The sequence below is a fragment of the Erinaceus europaeus genome, chromosome 6, assembly GCF_950295315.1.
Source record: "Erinaceus europaeus chromosome 6, mEriEur2.1, whole genome shotgun sequence".
NCBI lineage: Eukaryota > Metazoa > Chordata > Mammalia > Eulipotyphla > Erinaceidae > Erinaceus > Erinaceus europaeus.
The window spans coordinates 31,243,171-31,261,745 of NC_080167.1; the positions used below are offsets into that span (position 1 = coordinate 31,243,171).

Below are 18,575 nucleotides of genomic sequence, written 5' to 3' on the forward strand. Positions count from 1 at the left end.
CTCTTGTCAAGGTTCATTTCTCCAATATTTCTTCTTGTTGGTTTAAGCATTTTATGTATTATGTTATGAGATCCCTCTCTCAGTACTTTTAAAATTACTGATGACTCTTGCCTAGACTGATTTGTGTCTAAGTAAGGTACTTAAACAGTTCACAGTTGTGGAAGTTTACAGTTGTTTCAATATTACTTTAATCCCTGAGTTGGAGTACAGTAGCTTAAATGCCTTTTTTGTTCTTTTTATTCCCTGTAGGCTATGGGAGGAACCTGAGGGCTGTTAAACTATAAGTAAGATTCTTAGCTTAATCCCTCACTCCTGAACAAGAGATAAATCACGGTTGGAGAGTTATAATACAGTGGTTATGCAAAGAGACTCTCACACTCCAAGGGTCCAAATCTCCAAGCTCAATTCAGCTTCTCTGCCAAGCCAGGGAGCACTGCTGGGCCCTGTGAAAATCTAAGCAAGTATTCTTTATAGTCTATATGTTCTGATGCAACTATGCACTGATGTTCTCATCAGGAGAACAACACTGAAAGGCTCCCACCACACAGCCCCACCTCTAGACTCCCAAAGTGTACATATTCTCCTAGTCTCCTGGTCAGTTCTCTGTCTCCAGGTATCAACACAGATCCTTCCCTCTCTGCTGCTCAGCCTCTGATGGCAGCAGCAATGGAGACTCACAGTTTTATTTGATGAGTCCTCTCCCCCCTTCAGCAGTCTTTTTATTGGCAAAACAGAGTGAAGGTGGTGCCTTCACCAGTCAACTGTCGACTATTACCAGCCACTTAATCTCTCCCTAGGCTCCTCTCTGTCCATGAGACACACCTATTTGCACTCACCTATGATTTGGTGGGTTCCTAAAGTCACTCTAGTCCTGCCTTGATGTGGACTGACATGATCTCCTTTGGTATTCCTAGTTGACCTGGGAGAGGAGAGTAGACAAAAACAGCTGCTGCTGCTCTGTAGCCCCTCCTTCAGAAGTCTCCTATTCCCAACTCTTACACCATCTGTACAGACAATACTTTTATCCCACATGCATGTTAACTTACTGGCTCAGGCAAAAATGAGTAAAGTATTGGGCCCCTTGGAATATACCTAAAATAGACTTCTTAGCTATTACAAACATGGAGACTTCAAACCTCATCTGTTAGATTGTTACCCTTAGGTTTCTGATTATTAAAAAATTGTTCTGTTTTATATCTTAATGCTTTTCAGCCACCAAGTTGCAGATGCTACCATGATGACAACCTGACTTCCTTGGTTAGATCTCAGTAATGGGTTTTGGAACCCCACATCCCCAGAGCTTTACCCCAGGAAGAAAAGATCAAAACAGGCTGAGGCTATGGATCAACCTGTCAATGCCCCTATACAGAGGAGAAGCAATTACAGAAGCCATATATCCCACCTTCTGCACCCCATAGGAACCTTTGATTCTTTGATTACCAGAGGCATAAAAAATAGGGAAACTTCCAATGGAAGGGATAGGATAAGGAACTCTGGTAGTGGGAATTGTATGAAACTATACCCTTCTTATCCCACAATCTTGACAATCACTAAATCATTAATAAAAAAAGGAAAAAAATTAGTAAAGTTATGTAAGTGGGGGAAAAAAGAAAAGATATTAAATATAGAGTGAAAATTTTTAAAAAGCTCCTATATATAATAGCATACACTTCAGAAATATTACTCATAAGTCTAGATCTTTAACATTTGAATAGATGTACTATTCCTTGAGTTAAGTCACAGTATAAAGATAAGTAGATTTTTAAAACAATTCTGACAAAAGTACTTCTAGATATAGTAATACTAAAGTATCTTTAATGGTATCAAATTATAGAACAAGGAAATTTTTACCAGTTTACTCAGGTGCCAATGTTTTTTACCTTGTATTACATTTCATTTAATAGTTACCTATTCATAGACATATTTAATTCCTGTAGTCAAAATTACAAGTTTCATAATAAAGAAATAAAGAACAGTCTTCCTTTGCGGATGATAAGCCATCTGCATTTTAATATTCCTGAGACATAGTACTATTTCAGCTTAAATGATATTCTTCAACGCAGAAATACACATCCACACTAAAAACTGAAACTATGACTTGAACTTCATGATGCTTGTCCCATTGTTAAATTTCATTCCTGTTCTATCCTTAAAGATAAAGAAAATGTGAATATCAACATGCATTAGTTTAACTGATGCCTCAAAGCATTTCCCTTATTCAATATTAAAATTGCAGTTTTAAATATGTTCCTTTGGGCTATTTTCCAAAATATTTACTTTAAAAAAAACATTTGAAGAATACTATGTGATTTCTTTTTTTTCCCCCAACATGATTTTCCTTAAACTCTTGTCTATACCACAAAGACTACCCCTCATGTCTATCTGAAACGAGATTTTGTAACTATTCATCATTCTACAGAAATGATGTTTCATAGACACTGTACAAATACTAAAAAGTTAAAAAATATTGATGAGTGCGATAATCCCATACTCATCTTTATCTTTCTGACTTAGATCACTTAACATAATTCCTTCTAGCTCTGTCCAAGATGGGTCAGAGAAGATGGGTTCATTGTTCTTGATAGCTGCATAGTATTCCACTGTGAATATATACCACAGCTTTCTCAGCCACTCATCTGGTTTTGGGCACCTGGGTTGCTTCCAGGTTTCAGTTATTATGAATTGTGTTGCTCTGAACATAGGAGTACACACCTCTTTTTGGTTGGGTGTTATGGAGTCCTTGGGGTATACCCCAGGAGAGGAAGTTGACTAAGAAGGTCTGAAAGGGAAACTAAAAGCAGGACCTGACCAAATTGTAAGTAGGGCACCAAAGTAAAAAACCTGTGGTGAGGGGTAGACATGCAGCTTCCTGGGGCAGTGGGTGGTGGGAGTGGGTGGAAGGGATGAGTCACAGTCTTTTGGTGGTGGGAATGGTGTTTATGTACACTCCCAGCAAAATGTAGACATATAAATCACTAGTTAATTAATATGAGAGGGGGAAAATCAATTGTATGTCTCAAAGTTTTTCAAAACACAAACTGAATCTTTTTAATATATAGGCTGTGTATTTGATATGCAGACTCTCTCAAAAGCCTAGACCAAGTAGATCAGAAGCATCCAATAGCACAGCTATATACAAGATACTGGATACTGTACAGCAAACCATAACAAAAGGACTTTTCAAAGTTAACCCAATTACCAAGTAATGTGATGACAACATTAACTATAGATTGTCTTTTTGAACCCAAAGACAGCAGGAACCTCACATCTCCACTATAGAGCCTCTACTTCCCCCAGTCCTGGAACCCTTGGATAGGGCCCACTTTCCAGTATGGCTCTCCCATTCCATATAAAATAATATTGCATCCGCCGATCACAACCTAACCAATGCAATGATTGCCACCTCAACATGCTTCAACTCAGACTGCGTCCAGAGACTTCACGTGTGGAATGACAACCCTTCAGCTTCATTACTCGGGTCAGACCCTTCCTTTCATAGTATATTCTAATTCCATCTCAGGTGGTTCACTTTCTAACAAAGTCCCAAAACCTAGATATAGACCAGTTTCTGTGAGAGCATATGTTCACACGTATCCATAAACTACTGCAAGATATATACCTGAAAGCAGAAATACACTAGAGTTTGCAGTGAGTACCTCCCTAACACTTCCTCTCCACTATTCCAAGCTTTGGGTCCATGATTGCTCAACAATTTGTTTGGCCTTGTATGTTAACTCTCTTTTCAGTCACCAAGTTCCAGATGCCATCCGGATGCCGGCCAGGCTTCTCTGGATTGAAGACCCCACCAATGTGTCCTGGAGCTCAGCTTCCCCAGAGACACAGCCTACTAGGGAAAGAGAGAGGCAGACTGGGAGTATGGACCGACCAGTCAACTCCCATGTGCAGCAGGGAATCAATTACAGAAGCCAGACCTTCTACCTTCTGCAACCCACAATGACCCTGGGTCCATGCTCCCAGAGGGATAAATAATGGGAAAGCTATCAGGGGAGGGGGTGCGATATGGAGATTGGGTGGTGGGAATTGTGTGGAGTTCTACCCCTCCTACCCTATGGTTTTGTTAATTAATCCTTTCTTAAATAAAAAAAAGTTAAAATATATATATAAATTAAGGCTCTAAAGGTAAATCATTACTACATATAATACAAATATTCATGCAAATATCCAGATGATATGATTATACCCTAAGTAAGAGATTATTTATTTTAACAGCATCCAGATGTCAAAGTTGGAAGATAAGCATCTGAAATATTTAGAAGTCTTCAGGTCAGAGCAAGGAATGAATTATCTTCAAGTATTTGTATGCTTGTTACAAAGATGTAACTGAGAAAAGTGACCTAAGGAAAACCAATCAAAAGTATAATAAATGATGAAATAGACTGGTAATTCATATATGTTAATTGGTCTAAAGCTACTAACTTACATGAAGGGTAATCTTTGAAAAATCTGTATTTTATATTGCATGGTCACTTGAAAGAACTTGTACTGCTTTCTTTTTAGCACAATTAGGTTGAACATCAAAGTTGAATAAACCCAAACACTATTAGAATATTATGAGGAAAGTCTGTATTTGTAACTGAGATTTATAGCATCTATAAAATTCATACTTAATAATCTCCATTCAACACCAAGACCCAGATTCTGGACATAGTTGTACCAAGTCATAAGACATTTTTATATGAATTAATGAAATAGAATCTTGTTGAAAATGAGTCAATTTAAGAGAATGTACTGTTCAGGCTACCTGTTTTTAAAACTGCTAATTTTATAGAAATATATTCCAATATAATCAAGATACTAACCTTACATGCTCACTTTAAACTTAAAAATAATGAGTTTCTGGGGATCCGTCTGCAGGTGTCTATCTTTCTCTACCCCCCTCTGCCTCCCCTCCTCTCCATTTCTCTCAGTCCTATTCAACAACATCAATGGCAACAATAACAATAATGACAACAAGGGAAACATCCAGGAGCAATGGATTCCCGGAGCAGGCACAGAGCCCCAGTGATAACCCTGGAGGCAAAAATAAATAAATAAGTAAATAAATAAATAAAGGTTCATCATGCATTATCTCAACAAAGAACTGGAATGCATGATTTCCAGGTACTTAAAAAAAAGTTTCTACATTATTATATAAGCAGCACAACAGTTCGAACTACTCTTTACAAATGTTAGTGTTTGATTCTAGTTCTAGATAATATCTTATGAAAAACAGAATATGCTTTACACTACATCTAGTAGTCCCAGGGATGCTCCAATCAAGAACTTTTTGAAAGAGAAACGAAAGGAGGACCAGGTGTTGTCACACCTGGTTGAGTGTACATGTGACAATGAGCAAGGACTGGGGTTCGAGCCACCAGTCCCCACCTGCAGGAGGAAAGCTTTGCAAGTGTTGAAGCAATTTTGCAGGTGTCTCTCTGTCTCTCCCTCTCTATCACCCCCTCCCTCTAAATTTCTGGCTTTCTCTATCCAATAAATAAAATAAAGATAATAAAAAAATTAAAGAAGAAAGGGACGGAAAAGGAAGGAAAGGAAAGGGAAGGGAAGGGAAGGGAAGGGAAGGGAAGGGAAGGGAAGGGAAGGGAAGGGGAGGGAAGGGAAGGGGAGGGAAGGGAAGGAAAGGAAAAGAAAGTAAAGTAAAGAAAGGACTAGGCATAATGATCCTACAAAAGACTTTTATGCTCAAGGTTTTGAGATCCCAATTGAAATCCATAGCACCATACCACCACACCTGTTGGGTAGTATGCCAGCTCCTCTGGCTTAAAGCTTCTATCTCTAATCCTGCTTAACTAAGCACCGGCATGCCTGCCGGGCATTGGTTTGATCCCACTTTAAGCTGCGGTCTATTTACATAAACCACTGTTAACTAAGAACCACCGCACCTCCAGGGAATTGGTTTAATCCCCATTGGTTCACGATGTCTCTTTGTTCCACCCCCTCTCCTAGTACACCCTGATCTCCATCAGTCTTTTTTCGCTCCACCCTCTCTACATCACACCCTGTTTCCACCCTACTTGGCCAGTATATATACAAGCAGCTTTTCTGAGTAAAAACACTTGGAATTACTTTCTGGCTCTGAGAGTTCCAGAGTGTATCTCCTGCAACTTTAGCTTACCACGAGTTCCTGATCTCTCTCCCACGCAGCAGCCTAGATTGGCTCCAGTTGAGTTCTCTCCAACCCAGAGAGCACTTGCTCGGGAAGAAGTACCCTCAGTCTATCCCAGAATTTGGCGCCCAGAAAAAGGACACAAAAGCAGCAGATTTACAAGAAGACGTCCTAGATAAGTATACACCATTTGGGTATCTGCTACCTCATGTTAAGGCACTGTGATTTTTTTACTCTTTTCTTTCTTATTATCTTCCTGAGACCTCTCTGCATGGATGATCTCTTCCAAATTCAGTATTCTTTTTTCTATATACAATTGTTATATCTCTGGGACATTTTTCTCAGGGCCACACCTTATATCCTGTTGATCATCATCACAACTTTTAAGGGATATATAGGGCAACCTCTCAAAAGGCTAAGGGGCCTAGAGGCTGAGGGCCAAGAGATAAAGGAAGTGATCATAGAACTTAACCAGCACCTTAAAAACAAGAAGAAGCAAAAGCCTGTCCTGATCCTGACCCAACCTAAGCCCTCTGCATCTTGCCCTGAGGCCCCCATTTTGGCAGACACATGTCTGAATTCCCCTTCGGACTTCACAGCCACTTCTTCGGCCATCCACATTTTGGTAGACATGTGTCCAGAACCTCCTGCAGTCTCCACAGCTGCTTCGTTGGCCACCCCCTGTTTTGGCAGACACTTGTCCAGATTCTCCTGTTGCCTCCAAAACCACTTCTTCAGCTGCCACTTATCCAGCAGCTTCCACTTCGGTGACTCTTCCCCCCACTACTACACAGTTATCAGAGCAAGTCTTCACATATCTGGTCAATGTCACCCCCACTAGACAAAAACCTCAGGGCTGGTATCCGTATTCCACCACAGACCTGAAGGAACTATGCCAGGCTATTAAGGATGATAGTTTTCATGGTCCATGGACCAGGTCCATTTTACAAGACCTGCTTCAGAACCTTAATACCCGCCAAGATTGGAGGGATGTAACTCATGCTACACTCCCAGGCCCCCTCTTCCTGCAATCAGCAATCATGGAAAAATAGTCAAAATCAGCCAGAGGGGAATTCTGATGCATTGTTTGGAATGGGTCAATTAGAAACAGGGATTCAACAGGCAGAAGCCAAGTTTCCACCTGGGTATTTTGATCAGGTACACCTCTGCGCCTTAAGAGCATGGAAGCTATTAACACCACCCATGGAAGCAGCCTCAGCCCCCATTCTCTCCCTTCAATAAGAACCTGATGAATCCCTGGCTAAATTCATTGCCAGCGTCCAGTCAAGTTTGGCAAGGAAGATTTATAATCCTGATGCTCGTTTTCTCCTCCTGCGATCCACTGTCTAGGATGGAATGATTCCGGATTTCCAACAGGCCAGTATCACTCTTAAAACAAACACCCAGATACCTGGATTATAGCTACACAGGATCTTAGATCAAGCTCTTTTCAAGCACCTATGATGCAGGCCTATGCAGCTACCCTACATAAGTGAAAAGGGGCTTTTTTTTTTCAGTGTGGTCACCAAGGGCATTGGCATAACCAATGTCCAGAAAATAGACTGCAACCCTGCCTCCATCCAGGGCAACCCCACTCGAAGTCCTTTAAGATTAACATGGGTTAGGGAATGAAAGTCAGTAGGATTAGAGACAGAGGCTAGGAGAATTCCCGTGGAGGCAAGGCAGTCGCTGCAGTATTCCCTTTGGACAGGGGACCATGAAGAGGGCTGTGGGAACATAGGTGCTGAACATACAGTAGTTGGTTTCGATAACAGAGCATAGAGGCAATTTGAATTAAAAGAGGAGAAAGTGGGTTGTCATCAATTCTCACATAAGATCGAGTAAGCCATGGAAGTAAGTTAACAGTATTCACACTGTCAGAAAAAAGGTTGAATGATTCTGGTACAGCTTTTAATGCAAGGAAAACAGCATAAAGTTCTTTGTACTGAGGGGAATTATCAGGAAGCTCAGTAAAGAGAGGTTTGGGGTATTGCTGGTCTGGATAATATATAAGGGCAGCAGCTCCCTTTTTTCCACCATCAGTGAACACCTTAGGAGCAGAGGGGATGGGATCTCGAGAGAAAAGTTTAGGTCCTAGTAGAGGTAAAGAAGCTATCAAATTATTAGAGGGAAAATGATTATCTAATTGTCCTGGAAAACCCATTAAACTTATGGTAAAACAAGAATGGTGGTGTATGAGCCATTCTGTATCTGTGAGAGAAAAGGGAAGAATGACTGAAACCGATTCCCTTCCTAAGAGCTGTACTGATCTGTTTCTTCCATGGCGAGCCATGAATGCTAAGGCATCAATCTCCGTTAGAAGTCTTGGAGCTCTGCCTACTGGTGTATGAAGCCATTTGAGAATGCCATACTTCTGCCACAGTGCCCCCACTACCGTAGGGGTGGAGTTAAAATTTACTGGAGAGGAGGGGGAGAACTGAATGAGGGGCATGTCCTGGAGAGCCTGGTTAACTTTTTCCAGTACCAACGAGGCTTCAGGTGTTAACATACACTTTGAGGAGGGCTGTTTGTTTCCTTTTAAGAGATCAAACAGTGGTTGCAGGCAGCTAGTAGGCAGATAAAGATACTGCCTAAGCCAATTCAAATTTTGAAGAAAACTTCGTAAAGAAGCAAGAGTGAGATCAGAAGCAAAAGTAACACAAGGTTTTAAAGGACGAATCTGCGTTAGGGAAATCTCTGAGCCTAAGAAAGATATTGGAGGAATTAGCTGTACCTTCTCAGGAGCTACATTAAGTCCACTTCTCTTTAAGTCAGGGATTAGAAAATCATGTAGGGTGGAGAGATCTGTATCTAATTCTTCCCAGATTAACACGTCATCCATATAATGAAAAACCGTAAGGCCCTTATGAATATATGGGAAAAGGGCAGATTTAACAGCCTCTTGACAAATAGTAGGACTATTGTCCATTCCCTGGGGCAGTACCACCCATTCTTATCTATAGGCAGGTATGGTCTTATTAATAGAAGGAACAGAGAAGGCAAAACCTTTACAATCTTGTGGGTATAAGGGAATAGAGAAAAACAACCCTGTATATCAATAGCTATGATTGGAATTCCTGTGGGAATTCCAGAAGTAAGAGGCAAACCCTTTTGGGGGAGCCCCAAACCTGCATGGTTTTATTAACTGCATGAAGAAATTGGATGAGGCGCCATTTTCCTGAGCACTTTTTAATCATAAAGACCAGAGTATTCCATGGGTTCCAGGAACGACGAATATGTCCCAAAGACAACTGCTCTTGGATGAGTTATTTTAAAATTTCTAGTTTCTCCCTAGGCAAAGGCCACTTTTCCACCCAGACAGGCTCATTAGAAAGCCAATCTAAGTGGGGAGCTCTATTATGAACAGTGACAGTTAGTATTGGGGCATGTTGGTTGGGTCTAGCAGTCTCACAGGAGTGAGTGTGGTGTCCTGCAGAGGTGTCTGAGGATATTACTACATCCAAAGATTCCGGCAAGTCTCTTCCCAATAAATTGGTGCTTCTATCAGCTATTAAAGGCTGAAAGCATCTGGTTGTCCCTTCTGGATCTTCCCACACAAGGGAATCTCGTGTGAGGAATGCCTGAGTCAACCCTCCAACACCATGTAAGCGTGGTCCTGGGAGGAGTTCCCAACTCTGGGGAACCTCTGCTTGTCTTAAGATTGTCTTATTTGACCCCGTGTCAATCAAACACTTAAAAGGAATATTAACAATCCTTATCATCATAGTTGGGTGACCCCTTTCTAAAACAGGAGTGGTCTACAAAATCTCAGGCTCTGAATCTGAAATGTTCTCTTGCTCCAGCCAGTTATTCCTACGCTGGAAGTTCCCACATGCTGCGCACTCCTCCTTCCACTCACCCTCTGCAATTGTTACTTGGCATGGTGAGTGTAGTGATGGGTTGGGTCCCAAGCTGGGCTTCTGTTTACGGAAGAAGTGCGCAGCACCAAGCGTGCAATCTGCTTCATTCCCTCTTGGGGGCAGGGCTAAGGGAAGCCCCACACCTAGTTTAAATTCCTGTTTACATTTGACAAGGGCATGCCATTCCTATGGAACCTTGACCAACAATGTCTCCTCCAATGAAACCCTTTCTGGCATCTAGGACAAGGCATTCGTGGACTCTGGCTCCCTGACTGGAGGTGGGGTTGCCCTGACTAGAAGCAGGGTCATGGCTTATTTTCTGGACATTGGTTACGCCAATGCCCTTGGTGACCACACTGAAAAAAAAGCCCCTTTTCACTTATGTAGGGTAGCTGCATAGGCCTGCATCATAGGTGCTTGAAAAGAGCTTGATCTAAGATCCTGTGTAGCTATAATCCAAGTATCTGGATGTTTGTTTTAAGAGTGATACTGGCCTGTCGGAAATCCAGAAGCATTCCATCCCAGACAGTGGATCGCAGGAGGAGAAAACGAGCATCAGGATTATAAATCTTCCTTGCCAAACTCGACTGGACCCTGGCAATGAATTTAGCCAGGGATTAATCAGGTTCTTATTGAAGGGAGAGAATGGGGGCTGAGGCTGCTTCCATGGGTGGTGTTAATAGCTTCCATACTCTTAAGGCGCAGAGGTGTACCTGATCAAAATACCCAGGTGGAAACTTGGCTTCTGCCTGTTGAATCCCTGTTTCTAGTTGACCCATTCCAAACAATGCATCAGAATTCCCCTCTGGCTGATTTTGACTATTTTTCCACGATTGCTGTAAACATTTGTCGTGAAAAAATGCCTCCCATTGCAGGAAGAGGGGGCCTTGGAGTGTAGCATGAGTTACATCCCTCCAATCTTGGTGGGTATTAAGGTTCTGAAGCAGGCTTTGTAAAATGGACCTGGTCCATGGAGCATGAAAACTATCATCCTTAATAGCCTGGCATAGTTCCTTCAGGTCTGTGGTGGAATACAGATACCAGCCCTGAGGTTTTTGTCTAGTGGGGATGACATTGACCAGATATGTGAAGACTTGCTCTGATAACTGTGTAGCAGTGGGGGGAAGAGTCACCGAAGTGGAAGCTGCTGGATAAGCGGTGGCTGAAGAAGTGGTTTTGGAAGCAACAGGAGAATCTGGACATGTGTCTGCCAAAACAGGGGGTGGCCAAAGAAGCAGCTTTGGAGACTGCTTTCCCCCTGCAGGTGGGGCCAGGAGCTCTAACCTGGGTCCTTATGCACTATAAAATGTGTGCTCAACCAAATGTGTCACCACCAGCCCTCCTCATTTAAAATTTAATGTGTATATTATAAACCAGTTATTAGTGCTTGTTTTTTTCAATGAAATGAGTAGATTATAAGCATGGGATAGATATTTACATTCTAATATTTGATTCTAATAAATAATATGTCTAAATAAAATAATATACATATAATAAATGTCATATAGTATATACAATAATAATGTATATTCTACCTGTAGTCATTAAATTAAAATAAAATAGAAATAACTATGCCACTTTGCTTCCATAACTTTGAAAAATTTAAAAAATAATTTATTTTATTCTAATAATAGATTTTGTGATAAAGATAGATGATAGATAGATAGATAGATGATAAATAAGTAGAAAGATAGATGATAAATAGATGACATAGACCAGACCACTGCTCAGGTCTGACGTATGATGGAGCTGAGGATTAAATCTGGGAGCTCTGAACCTCAGACTGTGGGACTATGTGAAAGCTTGATAGAGCTTAGGGGAGCTCTCCCATCCTTGAATGGAGGTCTGGAAAGACCCAACTTGTTAGCCTCTCTCCTTATAGTGATGAGCCAAGAGGGAAAAGTCTCCCAGACTCAGTTTCTCCTTGTTAGTAAGCTCACAGAAAGCCTACAAGCCTCTCACACTTAGTTCCCCCTGCTAGTAGGCCAAATGGCTGCTTGCTTGAGGGTTCATTCAAAGTTTACGATAGTCATTCAAAGTTCACACATCCACTATAACTTCATCTTTTGATCATATAGGAGAACACACTCTATCATATACCCCGGCATGAGACCTCATATTCTATTTCCTTGTTTGTTTTGATATCTGTGATTTACATCAAGCTTTGGTTTTCTTCTCCTCTACCTCGCCTTACTGGTTTAACTCCTATGCTTCTCTCAAATACCTTTGGATAATTAACTTGCCTGCATCATGGAAACTAATTGTCTTGACCTTTATGTATCTCATCAATTCTTGTCATACCAACACCCTACCATGGGCCAAGCTGACCTTTAAGAAACCTGTAATTTCTGACATATGTGAAAAATGTTCTTTGTTTAACTCAGTATAAAATCATGTACCACCTTCAAATAAACAGATGTTCATACCAGAATGTTTCCTGATGCCTCTTTCTAATTCACGCAGCTGCTAGAGCTGGTGAGGGAGGATCGGAGGGTTACCCCCCTGTTGGAGCCACTCCATGTGAGCATCACCATCAGACATTATTTTGCATAAAAATTATACTATTTTTCAGCCCCATCATTAAAATCTTTATAAAAGTTTATATTTAAAATTTCAATGAGCCAAAGAACTAAATAGACAGTTTTCTAAAGAATAGATACACATGGTCCACAGCTATATGTTAAGAAATGCTCTACTAATAATGGCAAGAGACTGGCTCAATTGATAATGGCCTTTTTGGTCAATATCAATTACCACATATTTTGGGGCCCTAGTCAGGGAATCCTTGAATTCCCACACAGATATGATGAGCCTAGTCCTCTATTCTATCCTTCTCTCCACTACCACTGGTTATTTCCATCAGGAAAATAATTGTAAATCCTCTTGTGGGTAACTCCAGGAACTTGTCCTCACTATGAAGTAGCAGTGGTAGGGACTCCCTCACTTTCTAAAGGGAGGCTAGGTAAGCAAACCCTGCCACTTGAGGAAAACTGGTCTTGAAATGAGTGCAGCTTAGATTGTTCCCAGCTGTGATCATGGACCATAAGCTCATACTGACAGGGACTCAGAGTTTACAGAGGATCTTGTGCTAAATATGAACATATATATGGGCCCTGGGTCAAATTGATGGAGTAAACAGTTAATTTTACATATATTTTCTTCTAGCTTGGGAACTACCCTCTGCCTTAATCCAACTTTCTAGCCCTATTCTCAAATCTGACAACTCCCCAGGGGGAAAAAAATAAAAAGTCCACCTGTATGTTAACTATCACGATCAAGCAAAAATTACTAGAGATAGGATTCTAGGAACATATCTTAAATAGACTTCCTAGTTTCTTTTTACCTAAAAATCCTCATTCCCATATGCTCTATTCCTACATTTTGGTTCCTGTTTATTAATCATTTTTGTACTGATTTATATCTTACAACAATTTAGACAACAATTTCCAATGCTATTGTGATTCCATTCTGATTTCCCTGGGTAGATGACCTCACCAGTGTATCCTGGAGCCTCACCTCTCCAGAGCCCTACCTCAAGAGGAATAGATATAAACAGGATGAGGGTATGAATCGACCTGCCAATGCCCATGTCAATCTGAGCATCAATTACATAAGCCAGAAACTCCCACCTTCTGCAGCCCATAAAATTTTTTGGTCTATACTCCCAGAGGAGGAGAAATGTTAGGAGAAGATGACCAGAGTTTTCATCAGGACTTGGAGGCAGAAGTGGAAAAAAGTAAGGACACCTTGAAGTAGTAATAGGTGTAGGTATGAGTTAGAAAGAAAGAGAAGGCAGGACCACATAAAATACATGGGCAAGTATGTATAGATATAGACAGATGGTTAACCTCTGGTATTGTCAGTGTTTCCATTTTATAAATAAAATTTTAAAAATGTAATTGCCTTATGATCCAGCAATACCACTATTGGGCATTTATCCAAAAGACACTCAAAACACTAATTCAAAGGGACTTATGCACCAGTATGTTCATCATTATATTATTCACAAAAGCCAAAGAGTGGAAACAGCTTAAATGTCCATTGATAGATTACTGGCTAAAGAAATTATGGGATTATATACTCCATGGGATATGATTCTGCAATCAAAACAGATTATGTTGTTTGGAACAACATGAATGGAACTGGAGGTGATTATGCTTAGTGAAAAAAATAGAGAGAGATGAAAGAAAAGTACTGAATGATTTCACTCATATATGGAATCTAGAGAACTGATAAACAAAACTTGCAAAGAAGCAAATAAAAAGTTTCTAAGACTTTATAAGAACTATGGAAGTTATCACTGGGAGATGGGAGAGTGAGGATGTGATATGGAACTATTGGAACTATCCCTTAGAATCTTAACAATCTTGTATCCCACTGTTAATCAAAAATATAAAAAAAATAAAACTTTTACAAAAATTCTACATTATCTTATAATAATAACCATGAATTATTAAAATAATTCAAAGCTTGTATAATTGAATTGAAAGCCTTTCCACAATTTTATTCTCCTTTCTGGAGTGTGGTCACAGCACAGCCCTTAGTGTAGGGCCTCTGTTGAGGGTGTAAGGGTGGACAAACCTCATTTAGTTCACTGACAGCACAGTAAAGAGAGGTAATTAGGAAACCTTCCATTCTGTACTTGTAGAGGGATCTTCCTCTCATCTTCAGTGTGAGGTCTTGGATGCATGGATGGGACAGTCAGACATGCATCTCCCTCATCATCCAATTGCCTGCAATCTTCTGCAGACAGAACCCCTGTGGCTTCCTGGTATTTCAAGCTCGCAATAATCAACTGACAAGCTTCCAAGTCAGCCTTGCATACTTTTCCAAGGAGGGGAAAGTTGCAGCTAAGATAAAAGGAAAAAGGTACAATAATGAGTTCAGTATGCTTAACCATACCAAGCCAATTATTTACATAACTGACTAAAAGTAAGTCAGTTATGTTACAATTAGCAAATAAGTTTACATAGTGATGAATTTCTTCAACAGGAAATTTTAGAGGGGCAACATTAATATACCTTTAAGTAACAGTAAAATTAGTATAGATCCTTTTATCTATCTAACCTGGAAGAACATTCAAGATTCTTTGCATTTTTCTTTTTCTTTTTTCTTTAAATTTATTTATAAAAAGGAAACATTGACTAAACCATAGGATAAGAGAGGTCCAACTGCACACAATTCCCACCACCAGAACTTTGTATCCCATCTGATCCCCTGATAGCTTTCCTATTCCGTAGCCCTCTGAGAGTATGGATGCAAGGTCATTGTTTTTTCTTTTTTAATATTTATTTATTTCCTTTTGTTGCTCTTGTTGTTTTATTGTTGTAGTTACTGATGTTGTCATTGTTGGATAGGACAGAGAGAAACAGAGAGAGGAGGGGAAGACAGAGAGGGGGAGAGAAAGATAGACACCTGCAGACCTGCTTCACCACCTGTGAAGTGACTCCCCTGCAGGTGGGGAGCCAGGGGCTCAAACTGGGATCCTTACACCGGTCCTTGTGCTTTGCAATATGTGCGCTTAACCCGATGTGCTACCACCCAACTCCCAAGTGGGATACATAAGGTAGAAGGTCTGGCTTCTGTAATTGCTTCCCTGCTGAACATGGGCATTGACAAGTAGATCCAGCCTGTCTCTCTTTCCCTAGTGGGGAAGGGCTCTGAGGAAGCAGAGCTCCAGGACATATTGGTCCTATGGGGGCCCATGTTGTTCCTGATAGAAATTACTGGTAACAATGGAGAGAGGGATTTTCTTTGCATTTTTCTAGAGTCAGTATTCCAGTACACCATAGCACCTGCTCATATTTGTGCCCCAACTATGCTGACTTCAAGTTTCCAAACCTACTGAATGCTTCTTGGCTCTTTTTTCTTCCATTAGAGTTACCTGTGAGGCTCAGTGTCTGCACAACGAATCCACCACTCTCAGGGGCCATTTTTTCCTTTTATTTATTTATTTTTATTTTTGACAGAGACAAGTTGATAATAAGGGGGGGATAGAGAAGGGGAAAGGAATACTTTCAGGGGACTGGCAGTAGCACACCTAGTTAAGTGCCCACACAGTGAGCACTTAAGGACCTCTGTCACGAGTGTCTTTCTGTCTTCATCTTCCCTAGAAATTTATCTCTGTCCTATCAAGTAAACATAAGGGGAATAAAGAGAAGTAAAGACACCTGAAGTACTGCTTCACTATATGTGAAGCATCCCCCGTGCATGTGGGAACTTGAACCTAAGTCCTTAAGTACAGTGATTTCTGTGCTCTGCTGGGTGCACAAACTGGCCCCTCCCTTGCTCATTTAATGTATTGTGTCTGACTAGGCTATACTTCCCTCACTATTTCTCCTACTAGCATACATTCACCCAGGTAATGAGTGAATGTAATGAATGTAATGAGTGAAACAATGTAACATAACCCATAGTAACTGATATTCACCCTTTTTCCACTAGTTCAAGAGAGGTTTTGTTGTTGTTGTTGTTTTGTTTGTTTGTTTCCAGAATCAACTAAATGGAAACCAGCTTTCCCATTTGATGGAAGAAAGGGGAAACCTTAAAACCTATTTCTTTGCTACATAAGAATAAAATCACTTTTGGTTGCTATAGGGGGTGTGGAATGTTGCCAACTACTTGTGCCAACAATAATAATCTCATTCTTTCTTGAGATTTTTAAGCATATATAGGTAAAAAACTTCTTTTACTAAAGAAAATAAGTTCATTTCAAAGTCTTGAAACACTTTGTTACTCCTACACAGGAAATAATTAGATCATTAATAATAATCCATTAAATGAATGACTCATACTTGAATTATGTGAATTTTGGTTTCATAGTCAGTGAGTGACAAGACAATTTTAGGAAACAATTTTGGTATTTGGGAGGAATTCTAAGGAACTGAGGTTCATCATGTCTTATCACTCCATATGTTTAAAGTAAAAATGTGGTATAAGAGTGACTCTAAATTTCATTCTTACAGAATTGAGGCATATGTATGTTATTCATAGGAAAAAAAAAGAAGATGGCAAAAATGTGTAGATATGTTTTTATACATTGAAGAGTTGAAAGTATTTAATTATAAAGCAGGCACAGCATCAGATCTTGTCACCAGATTTTTTTTATTTATTAATATTTTTACTTATAAAAACTTCCCTTTTTTATAAGTACTGCTAAATTCTGGCTTAGGCTATTATACCTGGGATAGAAACTGGGAACTCCAAACCTCTTGCATGAGAATCTGTTGTCTAAACCACTATGTTATCTCCCACTCCTAAGAGAATTACTACTTTATCTTATTTCTTTATTTCCTTATTTATTTATTTATTTATTTGTAAAATTTACCAATAATCAGATGCTTTTTATAGCCATGATGCTGTCAATCAAAACAAAATAAGATACCCAGAGGCACTAAGTATCTAACTGCAAGTTTTGTAAACACTAATAGTCCTCATGTTTCTTAATTTTTAAAATTACTTGCATAATAACCTTTGTTTGGGAAAAAAAATTAGGGATGGTAGATAATCTGGTAGAGTGTATACATTACCATGCATTAGGACCCAGATTCAAGATCCCGATCCCCACCTGCAGGGAAGAAGCTTCACAAATACTGGGGTAGTGTGCATGTTCCTCCTCCTCCTCCCTTTCAACCCCATCTCTCTCTCTCCCTCTCTCTCTCTCTCTCTCTCTCTCTCTCTCTCTCTGTCTCTCTCCCTCTCCTGAACTTATATCAAGGGGGAAAAATCACTGCTAGGGTTTCATGGATCGACCTGCCAATGTCCTTGTTGAATGGGGAAACAATTACAGAAGGGAGACCTTCCACCTTCTGCATCTCATAATGGCCTTGGGTCCATATTCCCAGAGGGTTAAAGAATAGGAAAGATATCTGGGTAGGGGACGGTATATGGTGTTCTGGTGGTGGGAATTGCATTGAGTTGTACCCCTCTTGTCCTATGTCTTTGTTGGTGTTTCCTTTTTGTAAATAAAAAATTATATATATATATTCCCAGTCTGTTTTTCTCTTTCCCTAATGAGGCAGGGCTCTAGTGAAGTGGGGCTCTAGGACACATTGGTGGGGTTATCTGCCCAGGGAAATCCAATTGGCATCAAGTTAGCATCTAGAACCTGGTGGCTGATTATGAACCTAAAAGCTGGAATATTGAAGATGAAGATTTGGGGTCTCTGTTTTGAAGATAGCTAGTAGGCCTATGTTACTTATATTCCAAAGGGCCCATGACTATACTAGTTTTTTTTCCTGAGCCTGACATCTGATATGCAGATGGACCCAAGTTGTTGTCTGGGGAGATGATGTTATGGTTGGGAAAAGGGCTAGAAGCTAGATCAAGGAAGAGAGGAGTTCCCAAATATTGGAAAGGTGTATAAATGCTGTCAACGGGGTTTTAAATCCATACCACTCCCACTACCAGAACTGAAGAATAGATTTCCCTGAAAGAGAGAGACAGGCTGGGAGTCTTCTTCTTCTAGTATTTGCCCTTTGTCCGTAGCCAGTCAACAGTGTCAGGTTGAGCCTGATGTAAAGTTTCAAGACCTCCTTTGAATCTGGAGAGGTGGCAATCGTTGACTATGTGGGTCATAGTCTGTCTGTAGC

The 18,575-nt window shown here is 40.3% G+C and overlaps 1 protein-coding gene across 1 annotated transcript in view; it reads right to left on the reverse strand.

Moving 5' to 3' along the window:
• Positions 1-18,575, reverse strand: part of DISC1 (DISC1 scaffold protein) — a 457,161-nt gene that overhangs the window by 51,983 nt on the left and 386,603 nt on the right. Inside the window, 1 exon segment of the mRNA XM_060192533.1 lies at positions 14,627-14,834. Coding sequence (XP_060048516.1) covers positions 14,627-14,834 — 208 coding nt within the window.